The following is a 16,053-nucleotide window of genomic DNA, read 5'->3' as shown; positions in this document are numbered from 1 at the left end:
CTAAGCAAACTGAAGCATATTCATGTGTGTACTTACACAGTCTTTTTATCTTGCTTCATGAGTTTGTTGGTGAACTCACACAATACCTCAAGAAAGGAGATGTTGGGTGGGGCTTTACTGAGATCATTTGGGTCAACGTTGTTGATACTGAACAATATACCATCTCTGAAATAAAAATGATCTCTCTGTGTTTAAAGTCTACTGAATGTCAATAACTGAAAGTTAAAATTGTGGTCAAGATATACCGGTAAAAATGCAAAAGCTAAAAAATTATAACGCAAAGCTGATGCAAATTATCAATTTCAAACTGTTTCCAATTTCATGATTCTTTACATCAGAATGCTCTGTGAATACTTCAATAGTCAGAGGCATACCCACTCCAACTGCCAATTTAAACTATTAAAATTATGCAAGGCACATCTGAACATGTTGTAGAACATGTAAGTTTAGTGCTATATATAACAATGATAATATGTCAAACTGGACAACTTCTATTCAATGATTTTGTGTCAGCTGAAAACAGTAAGACTACTGTAAGTGTACTTATAATAAGCGCGGCTGAATTTTAACGCAAACGCCTAAAATTGAGTAGTTTCAGCTTTTTAGCGCGTACTTGTATTAGCGCAGTATCACCGGAGCTAAAATAGCCAATTGGTGGCTGAATGGTATTCGTAATGAAAACGGCCAGGCACGAAAATACACATGCATAGGTCTACAGTATGGCATAAAATCTGCATTCGTTTGGATCAGTGTTAATCTGTATACCATAAATTTGTACATGTACGCAGTGCAGAATGGCGATAATTGTTTGTTTTCAAATTTACACTTGGTGTTCAAAGCAGTAAAATGTTATGTTGACACTCGTAATTAGCGTGACCGGACAAACTGACGGTCTACTCCGAAGGTGTTTATACAATGGCGAAGAACAAAATGCAACTTAATTTACAAAATAGATGATTTTTGTACTAATATTCAAACAGGTTAAATTATTCTATTCAAAGCTTTCTGCAGAATATTAGTTAGGAATGCAGTTATTGTCATATTTACACAATAAATAGTTATTCCACTGTGCTTTGTTGCATTGTAATTACGGTATTTTCAATACTATAAATATTGCTTTTTTAAGGAAAGCCTTTCATTAGCGCGCTAGACATGAATTAGCACATGCCCGATCCCATTAATAGCGCGAAAATTAGTACTCCGCTTAAATTAATACACTTACAGTATTTCTCCTGTGCAATCCAGCACATATTTAGAGAACTTGTAAACATGAAAACTTCAAAAAGATGTTGCCGGCTAAAGAAAAGCAAAAACATGAAAACATCATTTTACAAGTCTATTTAGAGTTTTAGTTTACTATAGATGGGCTGGAATCACAATTAACACTGTAAGAACATAAATTTTCAAAGGACCAACATTTCACTAACTTGAACATGAGCACCGTGATGCGGAGCAATATACGTCCAAAGGTATGACATTTGACCCTTAAGTGTGACCTTGACCTTAAAGCAAGCCATCCGAAACATGCGCTCTGCATGTCGTCTCGATGTGGTGAACATTTATGCAACGTTTCTTTAAAATCCTTCAAGCAGTTCAAGAGTTAACAGAGCGGACACGAAACAGTCATATGACCTTTGGCCCCTAGGTGTGACTTTGACCTTGAAGTGAGCCATCCAAAACATGCGCTCTGCACGTCGTCTCAATGTGGTGAATATTTGTGTCAAGTTTCTTCGAGAGCAGACATGAAATTGCTAATGAATGAACAGACATCGGACAGACAGTGGCGTCATAACATAATACGTCCCCTTGGGCGTATAAAAACAGTAGCAGTCTGCAAACTTTGAATAAACCTTCAATTTTTGCCTTTAAGTAATCAACAACACTTTTTCAGTGCATGAATTTCAAGAAATAAACCAAAAACATTAAATCAGCTACCAGTATTCATTGCCAATATTTCTGTTTTGAACAATTTGCATTCCATACTATTATGCTGAAAATGAATACTCATACATTACAGTGTTACTTCACCATACATGAAATTTCCAAGACGCATTAAATTTTCATGAAGTACAGCAGTACTGAACAAGAGGACCATGATGGTCCTGAATCGCTCACCTCTTCCCACATGACCCAGTTTTGAGTATGACGTCATTATTTCACATAGTGACCTAGTTTTTGAGCTCATGTGACCCAGTTTTGAACTTGACCTAGATATTATCAAGATAAAAATTCTGACCAATTTTCATAAAGATCCATTAAAAAATATGGTCTCTACAGAGGTCACAAGGTTTTTCTATTATTTGACCTATTGACCTAGTTTTCGAAGGTACGTGATCCTGTTTTGAACTTTACCTAGATATCATCAAGGTGAACATCTCACATATTTCAATGAAGATCTCATGAAAAATATGGCCTCAAAGGGAGAGTCACAAGGTTTTTATTTTTATACCTACTGGCCTAGTTTTTGACCGCATGTGACCCAGTTTGAAACTGACCTAGATATCATCAAGGTGAACATTCAGATCAATTTCATGAAGATCCATTGAAAAAATATGGCCTCTAGAGAGGTCAAAAAGATTTTAATAATTTTAGATCTTACTGACCTACTTTTTCACCGTCAGTCGACCCAGTTTCAACACTTGACCTAGATAATCATCAAGATGAACATTCAGACCAACTTTCATACAAGTCCCATGTAAAATATGGCCTCTTGAGAGGTCAGAAGGTTTTTTTTATTATTTGACCTACTGACCTAGTTTTTTAAGGCACGTAGACCCCAGTTTTTAAACTTGGCCTGAAAATATCAAGGTGAACATTCTGACCAATTTTAATGGAAATCCATTCACAAGTATGGCCTCTAGAGAGGTCACACGGTTTTTCTATTTTTAGACCTGCTGACCTAGTTTTTGTCCGCACATGACCCTGTTTCGAACTTGACCTAGATATCATCAAGATGAACATTCAGGCCAATTTTCATACAGATCCCATGAAAAATATGGTCCTACAGAGGGTCACCAAGTTTTTCTAGTTATTTGACCTAACTGACCTAGTTTTTGATGGCACGTGATCCACTTTCGAACTTGACCTAGACATCATCAAGATGAACATTCAGACCAATTTCATAACAGATCCCAATGAAAAATATGGCCTCTAGAGAGGTCACAAGGTTTTTTTCTATTATTTGATCCTACTGACCTAGTTTTTTGAAGACACGTGACCCACTTTCGAACTTGACCTAGATATCATCAAGGTGAACATTCTGACCAATTTTCATGAAGATCTCTGAATAATATATGGCCTTAGAGAGCATACAAGGTTTTTTATTTTTAGACCTACTGACCTAGTTTTTGAAGGCATGTACCCGCAAAGTTTGAACTTGACCTAGATTCATCAAGATGACATTCAGACCAATTTTCATGAAGCTCATGAAAGATATGGCACTCTAGAGAGGTCACAAGGATTTTTCTATTTTTAGACCTATGACCTAGTTTTTGAAGGCACGTGACCCAGTTTCGAACTTGACCTAGATATCTTCAAGATGAACATTCACACCAACTTTCCTACAGATCCCATGATAAATATGGCCTTTAGAGAGGTCACAAGGTTTTTCTATTATTTGACCTACTGACCTAGTTTTTGATGGCACGTGACCCAGTTTCGTACTTGACCTAGATATCATCAAGGTGAACGTTCTGACCAATTTTCATGAAGATCTTGTGAAATATATGGCCTCTAGAGAGGTCACAAGGTTTTTCTATTTTTAGACCTACTGACCTAGTTTTTGACCGCATGTGACCCAGCTTGGAAATTGACCTAGGTATCATCAAGATGAACATTCAGACCAATTTTCATACAGATCCCATGAAAAATATGGCCTTTAGAGAGGTCACAAGGTTTTTCTATTATTTGACCTACTGACCTAGTTTTTGACGGTACGTGACCCAGTTTCGAACTCGACCTAGATATCATCAAGGTGAACATTCTGACCAATTTTCATGAAGATCTTGTGAAATATATGGCCTCTAGAGAGGTCACAAGGTTTTTCTATTTTTAGACCTACTGACCTAGTTTTTGACGGCACGTGACCCAGTTTCGAACTTGATCTAGATATCATCAAGGTGAACATTCTGACCAATTTTCATGAAGATCTTGTGAAATATATGGCCTCTAAAGAGGTCACAAGGTTTTTCTATTTTTAGACCTACTGACCTAGTTTTTGAAGGCATGTGACCCAGTTTCGAACTTGACCTAGATATCATCAAGATGAACATTCTGACCAACTTTCATAAAGATCCAATGAAAAATGTGACCTCTAGAGTGATCACAAGCAAAAGTTTACGGACGGACGGACGCACGCACGGGCGACGGACACCGCGTGATCACAAAAGCTCACCTTGTCACTTTGTGACAGGTGAGCTAAAAAGACAGAAACAGTACCTATGCATAGCTGCTACAGCTTCCCTGTTCTTCACTTGATCTAGTCCAAACGAGAGGGAGAATCTTCTAGCTAACTCTTTGATAGACTGGAAGGCATCAGAGGACCTATCTATCAGCCCTCTCTGCTCGTCCTGCAGCTCCTTAAATAACTGTAATATAACATTCAATTTATCACTTAGTTTTTTCATTTTTTAAAATAAAGCCTAAGAAATTCTCAAAGATTTCATTACATTATCCTTGTCAAAGTATCAGAGTTCATAGTATTTCAGTGTAACAAAAATCGTTACGTAACTGTGTAAGGCTATACCAACAAACTTGAGACCATACGGTATCTTTTGCCTTTCAAAACACTATACAGTCATGGGCTGGTACCTAGGTCGAACCAACCTTCCACAACCCCGCTGTAAAGCTTCCTTATGCAAGGAGCCAAACATTGGTCCAACACACCAAGGTTAGGGGCAAGTGATTCAGTCAGTGACCTTTACCACTGGGAAATGGAAGCAACATAATAAATTCTAGGATGTATATAGCATTTACCTGTGTAAGACTCATAATAAGTGTTTTAGCAGTGTGCACTTTGTTGATTTCTCTTGCTTTACTCATTGTTGCTTTAATAATGTCACCATAATCATTGTAAAACTGAAAGAAATTGAAAAACAATATTTCATTATTTCAAATATAATCTAAAACCTTGGTTATAGGTAGTATTTAATGAAAAAGTTTTATTTCAATCAAAACTTTTTGAAAAATTGGAAGCAGCATTGTACAGTCTAAATTGTAACTTGGATTTTTAACATTATAAAATTTATACGGAAAAAAGAAGTTCTTGAAATTTTAAAGAAATGCAATTTGATAAAACAGTACTAATCTAATAAAGAACTGTATTCAAAAAAATGTCACAGATATTCTAAAACTCAATTATAGGTAAAAGGAAAATTTAACTGGCATTTTAATGAAAATTGAGGCATGTTCAAAATGTTCACTATTATACCTTCATATAGTGTTTGAACATTGGAGCTGCTACCTTGATGTTGAGGACATTATATACAATAAGTTTACAAAAACAGGCAAGGAAGTTTCTCCTCTTGTGCAGTTCCTCAATTTTGATATTCTCATCTACATCATCTGTAAGCACAAAAATTAAGATGCACATATTTAAGCAATAGGCAAGATTTCTCTCTATATACCTCTAGGTCTCCTTTAATGACTTTTCTGAACTTTAACAAACTTTACTTCTGTACTGCTTTCAAAAGGCATTTCTCAAAAACAAAAACAAAAGCTGTATGGGATCATCAGACTTGCTCCCTGCTCTTCAGGATGCCCCAAGCTAAACCATCCCTTTCCCTCTCCCCTCCTATCAGATCATTGAGAAAGCTTCAAGTTATGAGAAAGTGTCATCTTAATAAAAATGCACACTGAAATTTTCCTTTACATATCAATCTTGTTTAATGGATCAATCTTGATACTTCTGACATTTTAATTTTAATTTCATAATGACTACTTATATCTGACTTGGGACACCCATGTCTTCTGTTCTATAAAAGGGGTTGATGTTAGGCCCCTTTTCAATCCAAAATTGCACTTCTTTCAAAAGGAACTAGAAAATGCTTTTGTAAAAAAGCGCATGTCTCCCCCAATGCAAAGTCCTATAGGCAAGAAGTCAATAGGGGTCAGGAGCAAAAGTCAAAGAGACACTGATGGTTGGCTGCAATAGGGATCATCTACTTTGCATGTCCAATCATCCCGCTAAATTTCAACACTCTTGACCTAGTGGTTCTCAAGTCACTGTTCAGGCTTCTGTGACCTTGACCTTTGATCAAGTGACCTCAAAATAAATAGGGGTCATCTACTCTGCATGTCCAATCATCCTATTAAGTTTCAACATTGTAGGTCAAGTGGTTCTCAAGTTATTTCCAAAAAATGATTTTACATGAACAGGCCACTGTGACCTTGACCTTTAATAGACTGACCCCAAAATCAATAGGGGTCATCTACTCTGCATGTAAATCATCCTATGAAGTTCAACATTCTGGGTCAAGTGGTTCTCAAGTTATTGATCGGAACTGGTTATCAATGTTCAGGCCCTGTGACCTTGACCTTTAACTGAGTGACCCAAAAACAATAAGGGTCATTTACTCTGCATGAACAATCATCCTATGAAGTTTCAACATTTCTGGGTCGAGAGGTTCTCAAGTTTTTGATGGAAATTGTTTTCCATGTTCAGGCCCATGTGGCCTTGAACCCTTTTAACAGAGTGACCCTAAATCGTTAGGGGTCATTCTACTCTGCATGACCAATCATCCTATGAAGTTTACATTCTGGTCAAGTGTTCTTAGTTATGATCGGAAATGGTTTTCCATGTTCAGGCCCCTGTGACCTTGACCTTTGACAGAGTGACCCCAAAATCAATTGAGGTCATCTACTCTTCATGACCAATCATCCTATGAAGTTTCAACATTCTGGGTCAAGTGGTTCTCAAGTTACTGACCGGAAATGGTTTTCAATGTTCAGGCCCGTGTGACCTTGACCTTTAATAAGAGTGACCCAAAATCGATAGGGGTCATCTACTTTGCATGTACAATCATTCTATAAGTTCAACATTCTGGGTCAAGTGGTTCTCTAGTTATTGATCGGAAATGGTTTTCCATGTTCAGGCCCCTGTGACCTTGACCTTTGATGGAGTGACCCAAAATCAATAGGGGTCATCTACGCTTTATGACCAATCATCCTACGAAGTTTCAACATTCTGGGTCAAGTGGTTCTCTAGTTATTGATCGGAAATGGTTTTCAATGTTCGGGCCCCTGTGACCTTGACCTTTGACGGAGTGACCCCAAAAACAATAGGGGTCGTCTACTCCAGCAGCCCTACAACCCTATGAAGTTTGAAGGTTCTAGGTCAAATGGTTCTCCAGTTATTGCTCGGAAATGAAGTGTGACGTACGGACGGACGGACGGACAGGGCAAAAACAATACATTAATTCATGCAGATTTCATAAGCTATCGTAGTTGTTAATGTTCCCATACACAAGATGCTAAACAACAAATTTGTGTTTTGTTTTTTTTTTATTCACATGAAGTGGTTTGTTTAATGGTGGGGTAAACTGAAATGTACCGTAGCAAAGCAGAATTTATACAGAATTTATTTCAGTATGTGGGTTAGGTGTTGTGAAGTAAATAGAAACAGATACCATGACAAAAGAGCAATACATTCTCCAAATATCTTTTGATACTCTCCTAAATAATCCAAGGCAGATGATAATGATCTCCAATATTAAGGGTGTTTCAGTATTTCTGTTTTCATTTTCTGAGTAAGAAGTTTTAAGTCCGCCAGTTTATAAATCCATTTTATCGTTACTATAAATACATGTACTCAAATTTTTGATTTTACTAAATACTGCACTTATTTTCACAAAATGATCAGGACCAAGCCCAATCACTATTGGTGCAAAAACAAAGCCCTGACGTTATTTTAATCACAATCATTGTTTACTTATATACTCACCATCATCATCCTCAAGGAACACTTTGTCCATAAGAAAAGAGCTGAGCTGGTTTTGCAAACTTTTCTCTGGTTCAAACACAAGGGGCCGCAAAAGTTCTCTCTCAGCCAAGTTCTTGCTAAAAATGATCAGTGAGTCACATATTGTAATATATGCCTGAAAAACAGAGGTGAAATTAAATTATATAATCATTGAAGCTAGGTTCATACTGTATGATCAATAAATCAAAATTTGTCAATAATAATCAGTCTGACGACAAAATTAACCTGCAAATAAACAATGATCATAGAAAAATAAATATTTCTGCAGCAAAATTCATTTATATTTTTTAACAAGAAACAGGTCAGTTGTGTTCCTAGATCCTTATAAAGTATTACTGCATAAGAAACAGTTATTTTTTTTAACTGATTAGAAATGGGGCCCCCGAGGCCTTTACAATTGGGAAAATTGTTGTATCGTCATCTTACGAATATAAGACGCACATTTTTTTCCGAGATTCTGGTCTCAAAGGATCAATGCGTCCTATATATGGGGATAGAAAAAGACCAAACGTTTCCCCCCAACTCAGAAATTAAGAAAATTGATCTTTGTTTACCCCTCGTACCTCTATATTGAAGAGAATTCAAGGGGAGTAAATACCAATGACTCGGGCATAGCTAATAGCTGGTATCGGGACCCGGCATCTTAAATTACTTTTGTAAAAAATGTAAAATTTAGAGCTCGTACAAAAAAGATAAATAAATGCTGTTTTTCACTAAAATATATTTTACATCGCATTTCTGTAACTGATCATTTTAACAAGACCTGTGTAAAACTTTCCCGGCGTGTTTTCACACTTTTTGCATTGAAATACTTGAAACTCCATATCAGGTAGCCCGGAAATCGATTATCTAATCTTCAAACATAATTTTGATAGTTGTCTATAATCCTCTTGTTCATTGAGAAATTCACTCCCGAGGCTTTACTTATCTTACACCTACTGTCACAATCTGCAAACAATTAACCGTTTAATCATACCCGGAGGCAATTGTAAACATGTGCATGCGAGATTTTAGACTGATCCAATATGATCACAGTCGCTGATTTGTAATGTTCAAAACAATTTGCAAACCAGTCTTAAAATTATCTATAAAATTAAAAAATCATTTTACCGCCACATGCCAGTGTACTTTCGTTTTCACTGGTGTCAATATTCATGGAGTGGTCACAGGATGCGGCAGTTAAGTGCTTACACAGTTTATGCTTTTCAATTTAAATACTTGCCACAACATCCAAAAACATCGACAATGATTAAGCAAAAACCGGCGAGTTTGTAGAAACTATAGCGAATTTCGGACAAACATAAATTCGGATAAGTGATAAGAAGGTATAAGCATTTTTCCAGAATTCTGCTGATATTTTTTCACTGCGTCCTATACACGAGTGCGACCTATATTCGGCCGATTACGGTAAAATATCGAAATTGGGAATGTCAAAGTCAAACTTTTTATTACAATATTACATTTAATAACAAGAGCTGTTTGAGGACAGCAACGCTCAACTATTCAACAGCCTTGTCGATTGAATGAAAAAAGCAAAATAGGGTTATGGAACCTGCATAGTGCTTATCAGCTCATGACAGTGGGCAAGTGTGTGAAGTTTCAATCTATTCCCATTAGTGGGTACTGAGATACCAGCTTACATATAAGAACTTAACCCAAAACTCCTAAGTTGAAAAAGGGGCTTAATTTTGTAAAATGTGAAGTTGAGTTATTGACCCTTTACACTGCATGTCATATCATGACAGTGAACAAGTGTGTGAAGTTTCAATCCTTTCCCATTAGTGAATACTGGGATACCAGCTTATATACAAAAACTTAACCAAAAATTTCTATGTTGAAAAAGGGGCATAATTTTGTAAAAAAGCAAAATAAAGATATGGAACCTGCTTTGTGCATGTCAGATCATGACAGTGAACAAGTGTGTGAAGTTTCAATCCAATCCAATTAGTGAATACTGAGAAACCAGCTTACATACAAAACCTTAACCAAAAAATTGTAAGTCATAAAAGGGGCATAATTTTGTAAAAAAGCAAAACAGAGTTATGGAACCTGTGCAATGTAAGTCAGTTTATCACAGTAAATAAGTGTGTGAAGTTTCAATCCATTCCCACAAGTGGTTACTGAGATACCGGCTTACATACAAAACTTTAACCAAAAATTTCTAAGTCAAAAAAGGGGCATAAATTTGTAAAAAAGCAAAATAGAGTTATGGAACCTGTGCAATGTAAGTCAGTTTATCACAGTGAATAAGTGTGTGAAGTTCAATCCATTCCCACAAGTGGTTGCTGAGATACCAGCTTACATACAAAAACTTAACCAAATCGCGACGCGGACGCATGGGCGAGTCCAATAGCTCTACTATTCTATGAATAGTCAAGCTAAAAATGGTCATAAATGCATCAAGCTTACACACTGTCTTGTGTTTCAAATGTTCAAGGATGCATAGCTACAGTCTTGATTGAACTTTTAGAATTTTAGCTTTGAAATTGGGAAAAACATGCAGTTAGCCATAGAGATTAGAGCCGTATTTCAGCCCCAAATTTGCCTCAGAAAAAACATCAAGCTTGAAATGAACTGTATTTCACCAATTCATGACTTCACATAACATACTTCTTTGCCAGTATTCCATGTGCTAAATCATCTTACAGTCCACTGTATGAAGGCAAAATAGTAACAAAACAAAACAAAACAAAGAACTTACATCTTCACTAATTTTATCCCTGCTGTGGTACAACAACTGATGTAAATATCTCATTAAATTAACAAGGTGTTTCTTAATGGTTTGGACAAGGTCTGGATCAGGTTTGTCCTCTAGTTCTCGCAAGTTCCACAGCAACAGCATGTGTAAGGTAGTCTGTGCTTTACAAACAATCTCGTCAGAGAGCTCAACATTCTCCGAGGCAAGACGTACAATGTGGAACAAATCGTCCCATAATTCCCAGGAACTTAAATCATGGCAACTGAAATAGACATAAATGCAGAGGATTAGAGAGCCAAGGGAAATAGATCTGGTAGCAAGAACTGTCTGGTGAAAAGTGGTGGTATAGCGAAGATTTTTTAGACTATACTTGTGAACAAGAGGGCCATGATGGCCCTATATTGCTCACCTGTTATCACTGCACTTGAGGACAAGAAGGTCCTCAGAAAAAATATCTAAGTCCAAAGGACAGGAACAACAAAGGGAAGAAATTAAACCAAAAAGAAAGAAAAAATTCTCACAAGGTACAGATATGTCAAAATACACCTAAAAATTGGAGGTACCATCCATGTTGTACCACAGAAAAGTGGTCTCGGTTTTTCCCTACGGCCAATAATAAAAAAGTTACTAAAAACAAGCTATTTATAGTAACGTAAAAGGGAAGTAATTAAAAAAAAATGATTGTAAGTTAACAAAAGAAGGATCTGCCAAATAAATCTGTTGACATAAATGAAATTTCAGATCAGTATCTTCATTAGTTACGGAGATAATTGATACCAATTTTAATTTGAAATAAAGGGGTAATTTTACAATAAAATCATCCATAGTTATCTACCCTCATTGGCTCAGTCCAACTAATGACAATAATGAAATTTCAATAAGTCCTATAAGTACTTACTGATATAAATCCATTTTGATTACAATCAGGGGAGGTAATCAGATATAAAATAACCTGGAACCTACGAATGGATCTGATTTGTCATGGAATCCAAGATTTATTGTTGCTGAAAATATTTGGAAGTTTGTATCAAATAAACCATAAATGAAGTCTCTATATGGCTGCAAAAGCCAAAATAGCCAATTTTGGACCTTTAAGGGGCCATAACTCTGGAACCCATGAAGGAATTGGCCAGTTCAAGAAAGGAACCAAGATCTGTGGTGATACAAGTTTTGTGCAAGTTGGTTAAAATCAAATCTAAATGAAGCTGCTATTGTGCAGACAAGGTCAAATAGCTAATTCTGGCCCTTTCAGGAGCCATAACTCTGGAAACCATTATGGGATCTGGCCGGTTCAAGAAAGGAACCGAGATCTTATGGTGACACAAGTTTTGTGCAAGTTTGATTAAATTCAAATCATAAACTAGAGCTATTACGAACGGTGATGAATGTACCCCCCGCATGCACTGACACAGTACATTGCAATTTGACGCACACAAGATTGCATAATTATGTGGACTGTATGTATCAGTATAGTAACAAAAAACAAAGTCCCATAACTATGCAGAATATTTATCTAAAAGAATGTAACATGCACCATGCACAACTAGGGTTGGTACTGATCACTTGTGTGAAGTTTCATTAAATTGTGTGCAAGGGTTGTTTGATTAGGCACGCACAAGATTGCATATGCAGACTGTATGTACATAGTATGTTAACAAGAAACAAAGTCCCATAACTCTGCATTTTTTGTCGCTGAAAGAACCCTACATGCCACATGCACAACTACAGTTGTTACTGATCACTTGTGTGAAGTTTCATTAAATTGTGTCAAGGGGATGAGGAGAGATGGTGCGCACAAGATTGTGTCTATGTATATAGTATAGTAACAAAAAAACAAAGTCCCATAACTCTGCAAATTTTTTTTCTGAAAGAACCTAACATGCCACATGCACAACTACTGTTGTTACTGATCACTTGTGTGAAGTTTCATTAAACTGTGACAAGGGGATGAGGAGAGATGGTGCGCACAAGATTGTGTCTATGTATATAGTATAGTAACAAAAAAACAAAGTCCCATAACTCTTCAAGTTTTTTTTCTAAAAGAACCTAACATGCCCCATGTACAACTACTGTTGGTATTGATCACTTGTGTGAAGTTTCATTAAATTGTGTCAAGGGGATGAGGGGAGATGGTGCGCACAAGATTGTGTCTATGTATATAGTATAGTAACAAAAAAACAAAGTCCCATAACTCTGCAATTTTTTTTTCTAAAAGAACCTAACATGCCCCATGCACAACTTATGTTGGTACTGATCACTTGTGTGAAGTTTCATTAAATTCTGTCAAGGGGATAAGGAGAGATGGTGCGCACAAGATGGCGTCTACGGACAGACAGACAGACAAGACCTGAAACCAGTATACCCCCCCCCCCCCCACCAACCCCCTACAAGTTGTTGTCGGGAGGGTACAATGAAGCTGCTATTGTGCAGACAAGGTCAAAATAGCTAATTCTGGCCCTTTCAGAGGCCATCACTCTGGAACCCATAATGGATCTGGCCAGTTCAAGAAAGGAACCAAGATTTATATGGGATACAAGTTTGTTGCAAGTTTGGTTAAAATAAAATCATAAATGAAGCTGCTATTGTGCAGACAAGGTCAAAATAGCTAATTCTGGCCCTTTCAGGGGCCATAACTCTGGAACCCATAATGGAATCTGACCAGTTCAAGAAAGGAACCGAGATCTTATGGTGATACAAGTTGTGTGCCAGTTTAGTAAAAATCAAATTATAAATAAAGCTGCTATTGTGCAGACAAGGTCAAAATAGCTGATTTTGGCCCTTTCAGGGGCCATAACTCTGGAACCTGTAATGGGATCTGGCCAGTTCAAGAAAGGAACCGAGATCTTATGGTGATACAAGTTGTGTGCAAGTTTGGTTAAAATAAAATCATAAATGAAACCACTATCGTGCAGACAAGAAATTGTTGACACACGGACGCACGAGACGGACGGACTGATGACGGACGAAGGGTGATCACAAAAGCTCACCTTGTCACTATGTGACAGGTGAGCTAAAAAGAAATGTCTGTATTCTTATACACTACAATCTAGAATTTTATGCAACCTATAGGTACACTTCTAAGCACTAACCAGTGAATTATTAGACCTACTGCTGACAAATCATCAAAGTTTCAAAGAAGCAACGTGCTAAGGAAGATAATGACTTTGTATAAAGATCAGTATCAATGCATCAATACAAGATCAAGTAGACGGAGCTTGCTCAAAATACAAGTAACACTTGGACTTCTCTTTAACAAAAATATTCTTACCAGGAGAAAGCATATAATCTTTTAAGAGCAGCAATCAGTGCATAAACCTCGTCTTCATCTGGCTGTTCACCCTGTTTATGAAACAATAGGTTTATTCATGAAAGCAAACCAACCATTTTGTTATCATATGAGCATACATAGAAGGAGATGGTAAGACCTATAGTTAAAATAAAAATTTCATTTTGACTGTTACTTGACAACCATGTGGTGGTCAAAATCTTGGGATTTTGACCCAGCAATTCAAGAATCCTGGCCTGGTTTGTTTTACCATTATTTTGACTTGTAGAATCTGGTACTGGCCTGTACTTGTACGGTCACGTAAAAATATATATATTATCTTGTATAAGCTGTCATTTCTTACTATGGCAGTACTTGCATAGAGGCAACGTTAATTTAAACATTTGCTTTTTTGTATTAAAAACTTCGTATTTACCTCTGCGAAAAAGTCTTGCATTGCTTCTTTGAATTTAACCACAAGGCTATCAATGAGTGTTTTCCTTGCTACATCACATTTACCACTGATAGCATAAGCCTCATCACAGAGACACTCAAAACATTTTGAACACGCCTCGAGTACTTCCTGATCTGTGTGCTTCTCTACAATCTCATGTAAATACCTCAACAAACTTTCCAGATTCTGAAACACAATCATTTCCCTTGGATGGTAAGACAGTATAGCAAAACATGGATTTGCACCCTATCAGAAGACAGGACATTTAGAAACTATTAACTTTTCCCCCAACTTAAATCACTGTTAGAATGAACAGGAAGTGATATTACTCTGAACAACAAAGCTGTCTGCTTCAGAGCAGAACAGTTGTGACTGTTTCTTAGTGCTTATGTATAAAATAAGTAAAGTAATTTTTGATGGAACTGGGGGAAAAAGACATTCTGTGTTCATGGAATGTAGTCATTTTTAAAACATTTCTGCTCATACCTTTTCTTGTCTACTGGATGTATAGATCTCCAGATCAAAGTACTGAGGTATCTGAAGTAGGTTTGTTGCTTTCTCTGGGTCCATCAAGTACTGAAATACAAAATTATAATTACATTTTGATTCCCCTATAAAGTCTGTAAATATTTTTTGCGGAATTAATTTTCACATATTTGCTTATTTCTCAAATATAAGTCCTTAACAGTTATATTTAAAATTCTTTAATGGGGAAAAAATTTGTGTTTTAGAAAAGTCTAAATTTCAAGAAGTTATGGTCACATGAAAATATATAATCTAAAGTATCCCTAATTTCTGCCTCAATGAACTGGAAAGAAATGATACAAAATTTGGTTGAGAACCAAACTTTACCAAAAATATGAGCTGGACACCTAGCTACCAGTTGTAAGTAATAATGTCAACTTCTGCCCGACTAGTTAACATGTAACATTTGGAAAAAGACACTTCAAGTCCAAAAAAATAAGGTCATGTATATCATGGTAAGTGTAAAGTAAATGAACCTTAAGGAAGAATTTAATAAATATTTATCAATAATTTAATTTTACCTTTAGCAACAGTTGTGGTAGCGTAGTAATAAAATGTTCTGTCAATTTGGTTTTGTCATCTTGAACTGACTGCTTCTCTTTTGCTGTTAACTGGTAAATAAAAACAAATATATTTATAAAATTTAAATATCTGTAACAAAAAACTTATCAAGTTTGGTTTAAAATAAGACTAAAAGTAGAAAACAAGCGTTCCTCCATGCCTATATATACTGCCATGACTATACACATGTACAGAACTACTTGAAACAGGTATGTGCCATTAATACCAATGTTTAATGTGCATCAGTGTATAATAAGCATTCTTAATTAAAGCCTAAAATTCTGGGAAGAGAATTTTTGGTCAAGCCTGAAAAGAAGTGGAACTGAAAATCAAGTAGAAATACCAAATTTACCTCTGAGGCTGTGAGTCTTGAGAAGCTGTAATTATCATACTTTATCAAACATTATACGTCCATAAAAATCAGCTATTTATATGACCCATGACTGAACTCGAAATTTTTTTAATGTTCATGAGAAGAAGTTTCTAAAAGGTATTACTATAGAGGCACCTAAAAGGATGCTCAATGCCACAATTTTAACAAGGTTTGGAGAAAGGCTTAGAACAAGTTTCAT

General features: G+C 36.3%; 1 protein-coding gene across 1 annotated transcript in view; it reads right to left on the bottom strand.

The window, feature by feature from the left end:
• The window catches only part of LOC123554176 (cohesin subunit SA-1-like), a 75,596-nt gene that overhangs the window by 30,068 nt on the left and 29,475 nt on the right, over positions 1 to 16,053 (bottom strand). Inside the window, exons 12-21 of the mRNA XM_053547168.1 lie at positions 15,442 to 15,531; positions 14,882 to 14,971; positions 14,378 to 14,581; positions 13,945 to 14,015; positions 10,680 to 10,938; positions 7,940 to 8,093; positions 5,429 to 5,562; positions 4,975 to 5,076; positions 4,438 to 4,586; positions 37 to 165 (exon numbers count right to left, since the gene is read on the bottom strand). Of these exons, the coding sequence (XP_053403143.1) occupies positions 37 to 165; positions 4,438 to 4,586; positions 4,975 to 5,076; positions 5,429 to 5,562; positions 7,940 to 8,093; positions 10,680 to 10,938; positions 13,945 to 14,015; positions 14,378 to 14,581; positions 14,882 to 14,971; positions 15,442 to 15,531 (1,382 nt within the window). The remainder of the gene's footprint in view (positions 1 to 36; positions 166 to 4,437; positions 4,587 to 4,974; positions 5,077 to 5,428; positions 5,563 to 7,939; positions 8,094 to 10,679; positions 10,939 to 13,944; positions 14,016 to 14,377; positions 14,582 to 14,881; positions 14,972 to 15,441; positions 15,532 to 16,053) is intronic.

The sequence above is a fragment of the Mercenaria mercenaria genome, chromosome 7 (genome assembly GCF_021730395.1).
Source record: "Mercenaria mercenaria strain notata chromosome 7, MADL_Memer_1, whole genome shotgun sequence".
NCBI lineage: Eukaryota > Metazoa > Mollusca > Bivalvia > Venerida > Veneridae > Mercenaria > Mercenaria mercenaria.
The sequence above is the reverse complement of the archived record's forward strand: the minus strand, read 5'-3'. Positions and strand labels throughout refer to the sequence as shown.